Source organism: Panthera tigris, chromosome D3, assembly GCF_018350195.1.
Source record: "Panthera tigris isolate Pti1 chromosome D3, P.tigris_Pti1_mat1.1, whole genome shotgun sequence".
NCBI classification, from domain to species: domain Eukaryota; kingdom Metazoa; phylum Chordata; class Mammalia; order Carnivora; family Felidae; genus Panthera; species Panthera tigris.
The window spans coordinates 31,095,074-31,110,289 of record NC_056671.1 but is presented as its reverse complement, the minus strand read 5'-3'; the positions used below and the strand labels follow the sequence as shown (position 1 = coordinate 31,110,289).

At 40.3% G+C, this 15,216-nt stretch overlaps 1 protein-coding gene across 6 annotated transcripts in view; it reads left to right on the top strand.

Annotated features, from left to right (window-relative positions):
* Positions 1-15,216, top strand: part of RNMT (RNA guanine-7 methyltransferase) — a 58,311-nt gene that overhangs the window by 41,021 nt on the left and 2,074 nt on the right. For 3 of the 6 annotated variants that reach the window (XR_006210222.1, XR_006210224.1, XR_006210223.1), the window contains exon 11: positions 4,355-4,514. Coding sequence is in view for 2 of the 6 variants with exons in the window: in XM_042963201.1 (XP_042819135.1) it covers positions 10,908-10,939 (32 nt within the window). In the remaining 4 variants the exon portion in view is untranslated. Of the gene's footprint in view, positions 1-724; positions 2,912-4,354; positions 4,515-10,907; positions 10,996-15,216 lie in introns of those variants that run through there. The other 3 variants (XR_006210225.1, XM_042963201.1, XM_042963202.1) reach the window with 3 other exon arrangements.

The window sequence follows — 15,216 nt, the reverse complement described above, 5'->3', positions numbered from 1 at the left end:
ACAGTGTAAAAACCATTTTTGGTCCCTACCTGCAGATTGGATTGGATCCTGTCACCTTGTCCAAATTGTTAATCATTATCCAGTTTTTAGTTCTTCCAGTTTCTGTCAGTATCTGGCTACAAACCTCCAAACAAATCATTGGTTCCAATTTTCCTCCTTCCCTCCTGACTCTGACTGCCCAGCTCCTAGGCCACCTCACAATCCTTATGCCAGGATCTGGGGGCTCCTGTGAGTTTAAGGAATGCAAAATTCTGTGACAATAGGCAGCTGAGATGAGAGGCAACAGTGAGAAGTAAACCCTGAAAGGCTGAACATACAATGGACAGCAGACCATAGATGACCACAGAACTCTGACCCACACCCTCTGCAGTAGCCAGCCCTTTAAGCCATGACCTCTACAGCCATGGCTCAGAACAGCCAGGACTTGGTCAGTGACTCTCAGCTTCCCTATCTTTGTTCCCACCTCCATTTATGACCAACCAGAGAAAGCCAAATATGCTCCCCCAACAAATCATGATTGGCCTGCTTCCAACAGGCTGCTCCAGCTTCCCAACACCACCAACTTCCAAACTGGATTATCCTTTTTTTTTAAACTTTCTCCCTCCTCTGGCTGCTCATGAGTGTGTCCAAGGCCCGTAGTGGTGCCGACTCCCTTGCTCCAGCAAGTTCTGAGTAGATAGCTTCTACTTATTCTTGTGACGGGGGCTTTCATTTATTTCCATAGATCCCAGAGAACAACTATGAACTGGAAGGGAAGTTACTAACTTCACACGTTATTTGAGATGTCTCTTGAACGATACTTGTTCAAAGGCTGAAGAACAGATTTCAGCTCCAACGTGTGAAGAGCGTGGACCCTCCTGCTTTCCTCTTTAAGAACTTTTGTGATTATATAGAGCCCACTGGATAATAAGGATAACCTTCCCACCTCCAGATCCTTAATCACATCTGCCAAGCACCTTGCCACAGGTTCTGGAGATGAGGATGTAGACATCTTTGGGGGCAGGTGGCATTAGTTATTCTGTCCACCAGAGACATGTGACCCAATGCTGGTTGATGAAATACAGGGGAGTCTATTTAGGGGTTTCTGAGAAAGGTTTAGTCCCTGATAAAAAGTCATAAGGCTGTCCCTTGTCTCTGACTTTTGGAACAAACTGATGTGATACCCATCTTGCAACCATAAGGGAACAAGCCTAAGCACAAAAACAGAAGACAAAAGGAGCCTGGATCCATGAAAACAATTTTGAGTAGCTCAGTTAACCTTGACTGGAACCAGCTACCACAGGACATCTTGTTTTATGAGTTTTCTTATGGGATGGAGACAAGATTGAAATTTTATATAGGAGTAGACACTATTAATATATATTGAGTCTTAATATACATGGAGTCAAGATATATCCCTCTTTAAATATAAAAAAGGGCAGTGAGAAAGTTTTTAAATTTGGTGTGAGGTATGAGTCAGTGAAAGAGCCTAAAATTAAGAGAGATTAAGACCCAGGGCAAGATAGAGAGGTCCATTTGCCAGACTGGATTTACAAAGGAGTTGTTCAAGAAGACCAGTATGTCTCCTAATTTAACTCATGATCTGGGACCTATTAGGAACATGAAAGTTCTAGTGAAGGCTTTTTCAAAGAGCACAGCATTGTTTTTGAGAAGTGAAATGTGTGTCTTGGTTACTATTAGTAATGTCTGTAACTGAAAGGAATAAGGAGTGTCCTGGCAAAGCTTAGTATTGTGGCCTTAGTACATGTAAAGACATATGCCATTTTGATTTATAATTTTGTGTATCTGTGAGGTAAGAGATTCCCAGGGTTCTTTACCCTGAAGGGGACAAGTCTTAGGTAATGATCCAGCAGTTTATAATAAATGTGAAGATGGGGACACTTGTTGGCTGGGGCATCTGGTACTAAGATGACTGCCTGAAGTTTGGTCTAGTGTGTTGTTTTGGAGTCCTGTCCTTATTATGGACATCCTGGCTGAGGGGAACGTAGCACATTCTGCTGGTGGTTAGCACTGTCACTTGTATGGTTCATGAACTCCCATTGTTGTTCACTCAGTTAATCCCAAGGGATGCCCTAGGTAGCTGAGGAGTCTGGGGAATGGGTGACTCCTCTAGAAAGACACTGAGGACAGGGAAGATCACCCCCTCCTGCACATGGAATATGCCAGAGGGCCCATGTTTAGCTCCATCCTATCTTAAGGAGACCTCAGTTGCTGTGCTGTTTCCATGACCCAAAGCACAATGGGCAACAGAAAATGGAGAGTCACAGGCTCAGGGTCTATGAGAGTCTCTATTTTCAGGAAAGTCCAGTATGTAGATATTTGAGGTCAAGAGGGGCAGTTTCTTGAATTAAATGCCCTTGGACAATTTTGGCCATTATAAGTGAACTTGAGACTCCAGGAGACTGGAAAAGAAGTTGCCAGAGCCTCAAGAGTGAAGGGTTTTGAGGGCACTAATAGGAGTGTCTGTTGATTTTAATTTGAAGTAAAATTTGTAAATGAGGAAGTGTTGCCACCAGAACCCCAAAGGATGAATGAATATTAGAGTTGTGCAACTGTAATGAGTGTGTCAAATGGTCTTGGAGGAGGAAGTCCTCAATGTAATGTCATACCTGTGCTCCTGGAGAAAGGCGCATGCAATGAATACCTTGTCTGCGAAGGTTGTGTGCAGTGGTGGAGACACTAAGGTGTCCCATAGGTAGAGAAAGGTGTATTGTATCCCTTCAGAGACAAAGACAAATTGCAGCTAAGAGGCTGTTGAAACAGGTATTGAACACAATATATTAACCAAATCCATAAGAGCAAAATATTGATAGGTTGTTGATTGGACAGAATCAGTAATTTTAATAATATTGGCTATTGGGAATGGGGCTTTAAGAACTGGGAACCACAGCATTCAGGTTGTAGTTGTCCCATGAAACACAATTTATTTTTTCTGTGTTTAACAATAGGCACAGGGTGCCTGGGTGGCTCAGTCAGTTAAGCCTTCAACTTTTGATTTCCACACAGGTCACGATCTCACATGATTGTGAGAGAGAGCCCTCATTGGGCTTTGTGCTGACAGCTCAGAGACTGCTTGGGTTCTCTTCCTGTCTCTATGCCCCTCCCCTTCTCATGCTTTCTCTCTCAAAATGAATAAATGAACATTTAAAACAAACCAAAAGGAAAAAAAAAAACAACAGGCACAATTGGGCTGTCACACAGAGAAGTGGTGGAGATGATCACCCCTTTATTAATGATTAAGGATCAAGGATTAAATGTTAATATTTGAAGGCCTTGTTTTCTCAAACAATTCCTTTATGTTGGGTCATATTAACTATTTTAACTTAAGGGGAGCAGTAATCCATTCTATAAATGTGGGAAATTTAGGCAAGGCTGTTAAGTGAGGTATACCTATTTTTTCTCTATTTTGCATTGGCTACTTTCCTAAGATTATATGTGATACAAAATTTAAATTTTGTGGGATTCACAGGTGTAATTTGAGCCCCAGGATTGATTGAGTTTGTGAGGTTACGTCAACTGGTGCGCTGTAGCAAATGCTAAATTTAATTTAGAACTTATGTTGTAGAGGCACAATCAGTGCCTTTTAATCTTTTGTGTAAATTATTTTAGTATACAAATTCTAGATTTCAGTTGAGTCAAATTATGCATCTTTGTTTTAATCATTTTATTGTATTTGTATTTATATATAATTTATTTAATTCGCTCTTCCCTGCCATATTTAGGATTTGTGTGTGTGTGCGTGTGTGTGTGGTTTAGGATGTTAGCCACCTGAAGCCTCAGGTTCTGTCTGTCTCTGGCTGTCTCTAGCTGATAGGAAGAAAAGGGGTTGTCTCTAGGCAGCAGGCTCTCCCCAGGAGAGAGAGGTCCCTGTCTTAGAATAATTATTTCATTCTCTTTAGCCCTTCTCCTTCCTTCTAATCAAATCTTTTAGAATGGTTTATTCTAAGTGGTAAAAATTTTCCTTTTCTTCCCTTTATTTTTTGCCTCCTGTCTGTCCCTAAACATTTCATCTCCTTTTCTTCCTTTTTGGTGTTTATAGGATGAGCTCCTGGTGGTCCCGAGTGACCTCTTTTGTGAGCAGCAACTTCCATTTTTAGGGCATCTCACTCAACCTGGGCTTTATCTAAGACAGCAGTGGTGGTGTAAGCTTTAGCATTCAAATATTTTGTTTTGAACATGAGACCATTTGCTATTGATAAGCAGCAGCTCTCAAGAGAGCCCATTACACTGATTGAGGTGTTTTGCAATCTTTTATTAATTGGACCACCTCTCCGGGGGCTTTTTGGAGAGCTGGATCCTGATACTCTTTTCCCTTCCCCTTTCTCATTAAACATTGAGCCACTGGTCTTCACAGGTGAGACCTCTTGTATCCCACTGGATCAGGGAAGAAATCTCCATGGCAGCAGGCAAACAATAGCAGAGAAGTTTGTGACCTGAACGAACATTTGTAGGGCGTCATGAGGAGGCCTCACACTGACCCCATGGGTGTCTAAGACACATGAATGAGCATTCAGGTGAGCACTCTCCCACTATTCTGCAAATAGGTCAAATTTATGGCTCAGCAAACTCAGAGGGAAAGATGGAAGTGGTTTATTGAGTGCCCCTAGATATGTCAACATAAAATGTCTTGGATACTAGAGAGTCTCATCTGAATGACTCAGATGCCTCACTGCTCATCAGTGCCCTGTCAGCAGATCAGACTTGTCCCGTGGCACTAGGGGAGTAGTTACTCTTCATCCCCTGTAGACAAACCTATTTCAGAAATGGATGTTGCCAATTACCTTATACACACCAGATGGACCCTGAGTGCTCTACCAACATGGAGAAAAATGGAGAAATGTGTTGAGTGACCCCTCAGTACTCAGTCCCAGATACCTGACACTCCAGCTTGTGTGACAGCTAGAGGAGGATTCAACTTTTGGAACTCCTCAATTTAGGATCAGGAATTTATGGCAAATCTGAAAATAAACCCCAGTACAATGCAGTGGGTGTTTTTTCAGGTACATGAATGTTTATGAGTGTTTGTGCATGTTTTTTAACACTGGTTTTAACAAATTTGTGACGTTTTCTTGTTTCTTGTTCTTGGAGTTCATTGAGCCTCTTGTGTGTGTGAGTTTATTATCTTACCAAATTTAGAAAGCTTTCATCTATTATTTCTTCGAAAGGTTTTTCAGTCTCCCCAGTCTCATCCCCTTTGGAGGCTCAAAATATACATATGACCTGATATTGTCCTATATTTCACTGAAGTTCTGTTCATTGATTTTCACTCTTTTCTTTTTCTGCATTCCACTTTGGATAGTTTCTATAGCTCTATCTTCAAGTTTACTAATTTCTATTCTGTAATGTCTAATTTGCCATTAATTTCATCTAGTACATACTTCAGCGATTCTGTGGGTTCAGATCCAGACTACTGCAATAAATAAATAAATAAATAAATAAATAAATAATGAATATCACAATGAAATGAGTCAAATGAATTATTTGGTTTCCCTGTATTTAAAAAATTATACATACATTGTACACTATAGTATAGTATGGTAAGTGTACGGTAGCATTATGTCTAGAAAAACAATATACATACCCCAATTAAAAAATACTTTATTGATAAAAGTGCTAACCATCATGTGAGCTTTCAGCAAGCCTAACCCTTTTGCTGCTGGAGGGTCTTGCCTCAATGTTGATGGTGGCTGACTTATCAGGGTGATGGTTGCTGAAGGTCAGGGTTGCTGTGGCAATTTCTTAAGACAACCAAGAAGATTGCCTCGTTGAGCAACTCCTTTCACAGCTGATTTCTCTGTAGCATGTAATGCTGTATGATAGCATTTTACCCACAGTAGAACTTTTTTCCAAATTGAAGTCAGTTTTCTCAAATCCCATCTATACCTTATCAACTAAGCTTATGGAATATTCTAAATCCTTTGCTGTTGTTCCAACAATCTTCACCAGGAATAGATTCCATCTCAAAAAACCACTTTCTTTGCTCATCCATAAGCAACTCCTCATCTGTTCAAGTTTGATCATGGGATCACAGCAATTCAGTCATATCTTAGTCTACTTTCCTTTCCATATAAATCTGGGACCTCTTTTTCACATACTGCTATGCCACATCTCTGAGGCCTGGCCAGAATACTGATAGATAAAATATTGTGACTGGGTTTTTCCCTTCCACCTGTCTCATGATGGGGTCCTGACCCACTTACCCACGGAGCTGCACATGGTTCAGAGATTTTTTTGAGAACCAAGCTGCTAGCTATTTCAGACTCATGTCTTACAAACTGATGAAATACCATTAATACACATTTTCAAAACATGTCTTCTATTTGCTTTTCCTACAATCTAGTCTTTGGTCTTCTAGCAAAGAGCTCATGGCTCCCTCCCTCCCTCACTGGATACTCTAGCCTGAACCTGAAATGTCTTTCTTTCTTTTTTATTTTTTTTAAAGTTTGATGCTATTATATTTTAAGTTTATTTATTTATTTAGAGAGAGAGATGCCGAGAGAGGGGGAAAAGAGAGAATCTCAAGAAGGCTCTGCACCATCAGTGCAGAGCCCAATGTGGGGCTTGAACTCAACTGAGTCGTGAGATCAATACCTAAGCTGAAACCAAGAGTCAGACGCTTAATGGACTGAGCAACCCAGGAGCCCCTGAAAAGTATTTCTTAAGTGGGAAGACTTGAAAGTCAAAATTACTCCTTGATCCATGAGCTGCAGAATGGATGTGTGTTTGCAGGCATAGAAATGACATTAATCTTGTTCATCTCCATCAGAGCTCTTGAATGACCAGGTGCATCATCAATGAGCAGTAATATTTTGAAATAAATCTTTTTTTTTCGTGAACAGTAGGTCGCAGTAGTGGGCTCAAAATATTCAGTCAACCATGTTGTAAACAGATGTGCTGTCATTTCAGCTTTGTTTTTCCATTTATAGAGCACAGGCAGAGTAGATTTAGCATAATTCTTAAGGGCCTTAGGATTTTCAGAATGGCAAATGAGCACTGGCTTCAATTTAAAATCACCAACTGTATCAGTTCTAACATGGAAAGTCAGCCTAAACTTTGAAGTTTTGAAGTCAGGCATTGACTTCTCTCTAGCTCTGAAAGTCCAAAATGACATCTTCATCCAATAAAAGGCTCTCCTTTCATCTATACTGAAAATCTGTTGTTTTGTATAGCCATCTTCATGAATTATCTTAACTAGATTTTCTGGATAAATTGCTGCAGCATCCACATCAGCACTTGCTCCTTCACCTTTTACTTTTACGTTATGAAGATGGCTTCTTTCCTTAAACCTCACAAACCAGCCTCCACTTATTTCAAACTTGTTTTCTGCAGCTTCTTCACCTCTCTCAGCTTCATAAAATTGAAGCGAGTAAGGGCTTTGCTCTGGATTAGATTCAGTTTGCTAATATTTTGTTTAGGATTTTTGCATCTTTGTTCATGCATGGGATTGATTTGTAATTTTCCTTTCTTATGACACCTCTCAGGTTTGGTATCAAGGTTATACTGGCCTTAAAAAGCTCACAGAGAAGTTTTCTTTCTCTTTATATTTGGTAGAAGGTTTTGTGAGAGATTGGCATTATATCTTCTTTAAATGTGTGACAGAATTTGCTGGAAGCCATCTAGGCTTGGGATGTGTGTGCGTGTGTGTGTGTGCGTGCATGCATGTGCGTGCATCTGTGTGTGTGCATGTGTGCCTGCATGTGTAAGTACATGCACATTTTGAATTGTTATATATTTTCCATGAATTGAAAGTTTATAAAATAAATAACTCTAGTAATAATTTTTGCCTTAAATTATTCTTTGTTTGAAATGAAATATAGTTACTGTAGACAAGCTCTTTTAGTTTGTGTTTACATGGTATAATTTGTTTCTTTCTTTTACTTTCAGCCTTCCTGTGTCCTTACATTTAGGATATGTCTCTTCTAAACAGTATATCATATTTTTAAAATCTTGTCTGACAATCTTAGCTTTTAACTGGAACATTTGCTCTATTTACATTTAACATATTTCCTGTGTAAGTCTATGTCTGATAACTCCACTACTGGATCCCATCTGACTGTGTCTATTATGTGCTGATTATTTGTGATTGAGTGCTGGACATTTTGTATGAAAATTATAGAGATAATTCAAGGCACCTGCCGATGTTACCTTCCTCCAAAGGGGATTTATTTTTACTTCTGGTAGTCGGTTTCACTAGAGGCAGTAAGTATTCAAAATCATCCTTATTTGATTAGGATTTGAGATAATTCAGGTCTGAGTTTAAGATCCTGTTGGTCTATTTCTTTCTAGTTTACCCTTATTCCTAGGATATACCTCTTCAGGATCCTAATACAAGTGGAGAGTAATTGGTTGCCTAACCCTCATTTTTGGCTAGCCCTAAACTCCAGTTTCCTCCAAGCCCTGTGACACTTTGAAAGTTCTACTCACATTTACAGCCTCTCAGTAGCCTATTCCAGAATCACCAAGTGCTCTGGGGTAAAAGCTATTCCAAATGCAGGGTTTACTTCTCAGAGTTTTCTTCTTCTCTCAGGTTTTGGGCCCATAACTTTCCTATGACTTCATAAAAAATATTTTGTCTAGCTTTTCTAGTTCTCTGTAGGTAAATTGTTCTGAATCTCAGTCTAACATGGTATACATAGAACTCTTCCCATACATTTTATGTGAGATAACAAATCCCTTATTGTTTATATTTCTTTGGCTTGTCTGTTACTTGCTACCAAACACATCCCAGTAAGTACCAATGCCCTGTGAAGAAAGTATTTTCAGTCTAGTAAGTCTGAAAAACACCATGTAGTAAATTCTCCACTTAGAAATTCATAATATACATTACATTAAATATCAATGAAATATTACATAAAGAAAGTTTGTTTAATCTTCTGCCTAAAGACATTACATGAAGAAACAATCCTTTTAAATAAAATCACCTATTAAACCCTATGGAATTAGGATTGTCTTCTGTTGGCTTGTCAACTACCTTTTTTTTTTTTTTCTGAGCATGAAAATTAACTCTCCTTGGGGAATTAATCTGACTTCCCATTCAGAGACTAAACTCCATCTTAGTACTCCTGAAACTACATATAATTTTTTGTGTTTGTGTTTGTGTTTTGTGTTTGTTTGTTTACTTGTTTGTCTTTCTCATTAGATTGTGTGCCCTTGAGGTAGTTGGTGGGGTGCACCTTTATTTAGTGTGACTCCAGTACCTGGCATTTTAATTTGACATTTAATAATTCTTTTTTTTTTAAGTTTATTTATTTATTTTTAATGTTTATTTATTTTTGAGAGAGAGACAGAGTGTGAGTGGATGAGGGGCAGAGAGAGAGGGGGACAGAGGAACCAAAGCAGGGCTTTGGGGCTCAAACTCATGAACCATGAGATCATGATCTGAGCTGAAGTTGAACACTCAACCAACTGAGCCACCCAGACACTCCTAAGTCTCTTTCTTTCTTTATTTTGAGAGAGAGAGAGAGAGAGAGAGAGAGAGAGGAAGAGAGAGCACTAGAAAGGGAGGGGTAGAGAGAGAGGAAGAGAGAGAATTCAAAGCAAGCTCCATGCTTAGCATGAAGCCCCAGACAGGGCTCAATCCCACAAACTGTGGGATCATGACCTGAGCCAAAATCAAGAGTCAGGCACTTCATTGACTGAGCCACCCATAACTATTCTTATTCAATCATTTGTCAAGAATTATTAAATGTTAGAGTGCCTGGGTGGCTTAGTCAGTTAAGCACCAACTCTTGATTTTGGCTTAAGTCATGATCCCACAATTCATGGAATCGAGTCCTGCCTCAGGCTCTGCACTGACAGTTTGGGATTCTCTCTCTCTCTCTGTCCCTCCCCCCATCTCTGTCTCAAAATAAGTAAATAAACATTAAAAAAAAAAGAACAGTTATGGGACACAATAGCTCTTTGGACAGATGAACTACAAGGAAATGTTTGGGGTCAATACAAAAGAGAGGTTCTTTTTTTTAAACCAGAAACAAATTTTTATTACCCAAGTGTTATCATGTAATTGAATATTTCTCTACTTTGTACACAATTATTGTTATTTTCCGCAGAAAGGCTGTTTCTTAGCTTCTCATCTGATGATGGCAAGTATTAAAATCCTGATTTTAACAGAATAGTTAAATGTGGTAAAAATGCCTCAGTGATTTAAGCTGAAAGCAGTACATTGGAACACAGCTCTTGTACTCAGTTATCAGGAATGTACAAATGTCTTTTTATTTAAAAACGTGAAATAAATTATTTGTCAGCATGGACAATGACAGCCGTAGGCCATTATTTACTGTCAATTGAAACCATTAACTCATGATTATAGTGATTTTCTTAAACATCAGCCATCTTTCTCTTTAGTCATTTCCTTCAATTGACTTCTCTGAAGTTATTGTTGAGGAGCACTATCTTGAGCTTCACTACTTCATTACTAATGGTAAAGCACTATTCTAGGAATTAGAACATTCCACCTGCCATTCCACCCATTCTGCCTATTACAGAATCCTTCTCTTCAAAAGAGAGTTTCTTAACCTGTGAATCCATGGAGAAGCTTCCCCATAGTCTGTGAGCCTCCTCAAATTGCAAGCAGAATTTCTTGTGAATAGGCTAATTGGTCTGCAGGACTCTTACTCTTCCACATGGCTTTTCCTTACTTTTTTCATTCAGACTTCTATAAAGTGGAACCTACCTCCACTCTCCAGCCCCATTATCCTGCTCCTGCTTCAGCTTTTTTTCTGAGATTTATCACCATATGGCATTGATAATGGTCTTCTCACCAGCATGAGAGTTTCACAGGGATGGAAACTCCTATTTATTTTACTGCTATGCCTATAACAATGTCCTGAATGTTCTAGTGCTTAGAACAATACCTATGTGGTCAACACATTTGATGTGTATAATCATACGCTATTTTCTCCCCAAAGAAGAGGCCTGCCTGGATCTGACCTTATGCTGAATTTACTATGCAGACCTGAACAGATAGTAGAAATGAATTAGTCTGGAAAATGACAGGTGGGTGTGGGGAGAGAAGTGTGCTTTTCTATGTCAAATTTTTAACCAATTCTATGGAGACTTCTAAGCTGTATAAGTCTATTTATTTCCATTTTGAATGTAAAAAGATGTTTAGAATGTTTGAACAGAGAAGACTTGCTACACACATGTTTTTAAAGGACTTTTGGAAATTTCTGCCTACAACAGAAGAGATAAGTATTTTATATGTAGTTAAATGAAAAATAAATATGAACTATCCAGGTGTCTCTTTCCTGCCCAAGTTCTCTCTGACCTTCACAGAATACTCTAGTCAGCATGCAGCTTATTGAGTCTTTAGAGGGCAGGAAATACTCTACATATTTAAGCCATTACACATGTCCAAAAGGAGGGGAATGGGGGAATATTTACATCAGTTACTTGGATACAGTCCAATTAACTAGCAGAAACTGCATTTTGAAGCACTATTCCCTTGAACCTGCATAAATGTGTTTTTAATAATATAGAGAGGCAAGCAGATAGTATCAGAGTTGCAGATAGGAGAATTTTAGTCTTTTTGCAGTGATTTATTTTGAAAGAGTCAGGGGACCACAAAGGACAGGGAAGATATTTCCCCACACAGGAAAGGGGGTTCTATCAGCACACAGACAATGGCCAGAGATGAGGAACCTGTCCTTTTCCAATCACAAAACACACATACTCTTATGGAAGCAGAGCTATAGTCTGGGGCCAATGAAGCAGGGGGGAAAGTGTGAGTGATACAAACCCAGGATTCTTGAGTCCACAGGGGATTCACCAAGGAGTTCTGGAAATAGACAGGCACAGCAAGGGGTCACAAAAGTATTTGGCTAAAAATGCTCTGAGAGCATTGCATCCATAAGGGGGCTCTTTGGTGGCAAAAGGTGTTTTATTCATTGGTAGCATGATTCATCTTATTTTCAGGAAAAAGAAAGTCATTTACACCAGGCTGGTAGAATACCCACCTAGCATTTTTTATTTTTCCAAATAGGTTTTAGTAGGTAAGAGTGTCAACCTTAATTCCTCAAGTCTCCTCCACCCCAAAACAATGAGCCCAAACAATCTCTTGTCACTGTGCCCTCACTGCAGCAATTCATCTAGGCCACACATATCTACCTTGCTCCTACTCAGTTGCTTTCCTTTATCACCAAGGTTGTTGGATAGACCTATGCTGCATGAATAAAATAAGGGTTCTGATAATAAAGAAGAAACAAAAAGCAAGTGTGGAATTTGGCCACTTTCAGGGTCTGCCATACTTCTGTCCACTTCGCAGCCACAGCAATATGGCTTCCACCACACATGACACAGAAACTTCTCTGTCAAACCTACCAGTGCTTTCTTTGTTGCATCTCACTTAACTTTTTTTGGGCACTGGTCTATTGAGCCTTCCCTCCTCCATGGCACCTCCTTTTCCCTTGGCTATTGTGGGGCCACTTTCTCCTAATTTCTCTTTTCTGTTTCCTCCACACACACAGTAAATTTCAGCACTCCTGAGGTGCTGGCCTAAGGTTTCTGCTCTTCCTCTGGATACCTCTTCCAAGTTACTTCATCCAAGCCTTTGGCTTTAAGGGCCACCTCCTGCTGATACTCTCCCTCCATCCTTCATCTCTTTGTTCAGACCTCTATGCCCAGTGCCCTTCTGGACATCCCCACAGTAATGGCTCACAAGCACCGCAGACTTAACACATACAGAACAAGTTCCTCACTTTTTATGGTAAGCTTGCAATTCCATCTATGGTTCTTCTTTGAGAAATGGATCCATCATCTCACACATTTCCCAGGTAGGAAACCAGGGCACCATTCCTTTCACTTAACCTCACATCCACTGTAAGAGATGCTATTATGCCCACACTATGGGGCTGGCACACCTGTTAATCAGCTGCTTGCTACAGAGATTGATTGCTGGTGATCCCCACACTTTCACTCTTTTCTGGAGGACAACTCTTGGCTGAGCTGTCAACTGTAAGGTTCCTAGGGGATTACATTTCCTCACCCCTGCATGGCCTGAAGCCAATACTGACTGAGGTAGAAGGTATGGCAGCCCAGCCCTCTCACCCCTGGACAGGACAACCTCTGGTGCAACTTAACTCCACATCTACCCTGAGAGCAGGCTGAAACCAGACTTACCATGAAACCACATTTGTGCCCAGGTTCTTCTGCCCTCACTTGCTTTCCTCACTTCTGCATGGATTGTTCTGAGACTCTCCCATAAATTGATTGTGTAAGGATCCCCATCTCAGGTTCTGCCTGAGGTACCCTGGCCAAAGGTCTCAGATTCCATTTCCAGGTTCCCTACATCTGTGCACCTGTCATCTGTCTGCCACTATCTTAGTCATACTGCACTGGTTTCCACCTAGCCCAATGCCACCAATAGAAACAGAAAGCGAGCCAATGCAGCATTTAACTTTTTCTAGCAGCCACATTAAAAAAGCCAGAAGAGTGGGGTGAATTTAATTTTGGAAATATATTTTATTGAAACCAGTATACCCAAATTAGTATCATTTTAACATGTAATCAATGTAAACATTAAATAAAAATTATTAATGAGGTAGTTCAAACTCTTTTATTTATCGAAGTTTTCAAAATCTAGCATGTGTTTTAGTCTTACAAGCACAATTCATATGCTAAATTTTCAAAGAAAATACTTAATCTTTAGATTTAATAAAATTCAGCTGGAAAAAGATTCACATACCCAAATTGTTTTCAAGCATATATCAGTCTTCCAATCACTGAGTTGTGTATCAATTTTAAAAACTTAAGTTAATTAAGATGAGATGATATTAAGAATTCAAGTGCTAAGTAGCTAGTGGCTACTGTATGGGGCAGCACAGGCCTGGACTGTCAAACCTGCATTCCTTAACTTCCTTGCTCCGGATACCAATGTGTCTTCTACAGTCTCTGTGCTATTTTAACTATGCATCTTACAAAGGAAAGATCAGTAGCACTTATCCTGCCTTTATTCAAATATTGATAATTTATTCATGGTGTACTTTTGGCATTAATTTTGATTTTTTAAAATAGTGCATTACCATATTAAGTTATCTTGATTACAAGGGTTTGGCACTCAAATTTTGTGTCTGAGTGAATACCTCATTTGCCTCTCTCTAGTCCTTGCATAATGTGATTCCTGCTTATGTCCTTTCAAAGTCTCCCCATGGAGACTTTCAGGATCAAGCCCATGATGGACAAAATATCTCCTGTGGGGGCCTTCCTTCCTGCTCCCTTACAGACACTTTTCACTAATGGTGGGTGAAAACTGAACTGGAGCATGTCACCTTCCTACCTTCATTCACCCTGTTTACTTTGCTCAGAGACTCACTTTTCTGTTTTCTTTATCTAATTCCTACTCAGTCTTCAAACCTCCTTCCTGGGAGCAGGTTGGGGACTGTGTTGCAGTAAATTCCCCCACAGTCTCCACCTTCTAGGCTGCACTGGGTAGTCTACACATGCCTGCCCTCACAGATCCCTCTTCCTGGAGGGACTCCTGGGAAGGAGCTGGCAGGAGTTGAGATGGGAGGAGAGAGTGGCTGCCTGGATCCCAGCTCTCTCCCTGGGTTCTGACAGAGACCACACCCAGCCCCAGCTCCTGCTGGCCTGGGTGCTTGCCTCTCCCTGGGCTCAGATCACCCTCCCCTGCCCCACAGACCCTCATGGCCTCCCCCCTGTAAGTGGTCCCTCCTGACTGTCACCCACCCTAGTCTAACCATCTTCACAGAACTCCAGATTCTGCTGGGATTTTGTTAGGACCTTAGACACATGCCTGTTTCCCCCCACCCCTCAACTCCTATAATTGTTAGTTCTTCTGATTCTCCCTGTCTTGCTCTTTTTCCTCTCCTTCTCCTTCTTTCCTCCTTTCTTTCTTCTTCTCCTTTCTCCTTCTCGTTCTCCTCCTTCTCCTTCTTCTTTCTTCCTCCTTCTGCCTTCCCCCTTTTTCCTTCTTCCCTCTCCTTTTTTCTTCCTTCTTACATCCTGGGTTATATAATCATCACTCCAGACTTATCTCTTTCTGCTTCACTTGACTATAACCTCCCTGAGCATGAAATGGGACTTCCTGATCCTGATGTCCCTCATGAAACCCAGCACTGAGCCATTTGGCAGGGGCTCTGGCCTTCGGGAAGAAAGGGCAAACATTGAGTTGTTTAGTTCATAGATGTTTGTATTTTTAAATAGATCATTCATGAGACCAATACTCAAATTATTCTCAAAGGGGTTTTAATATGAGACAAT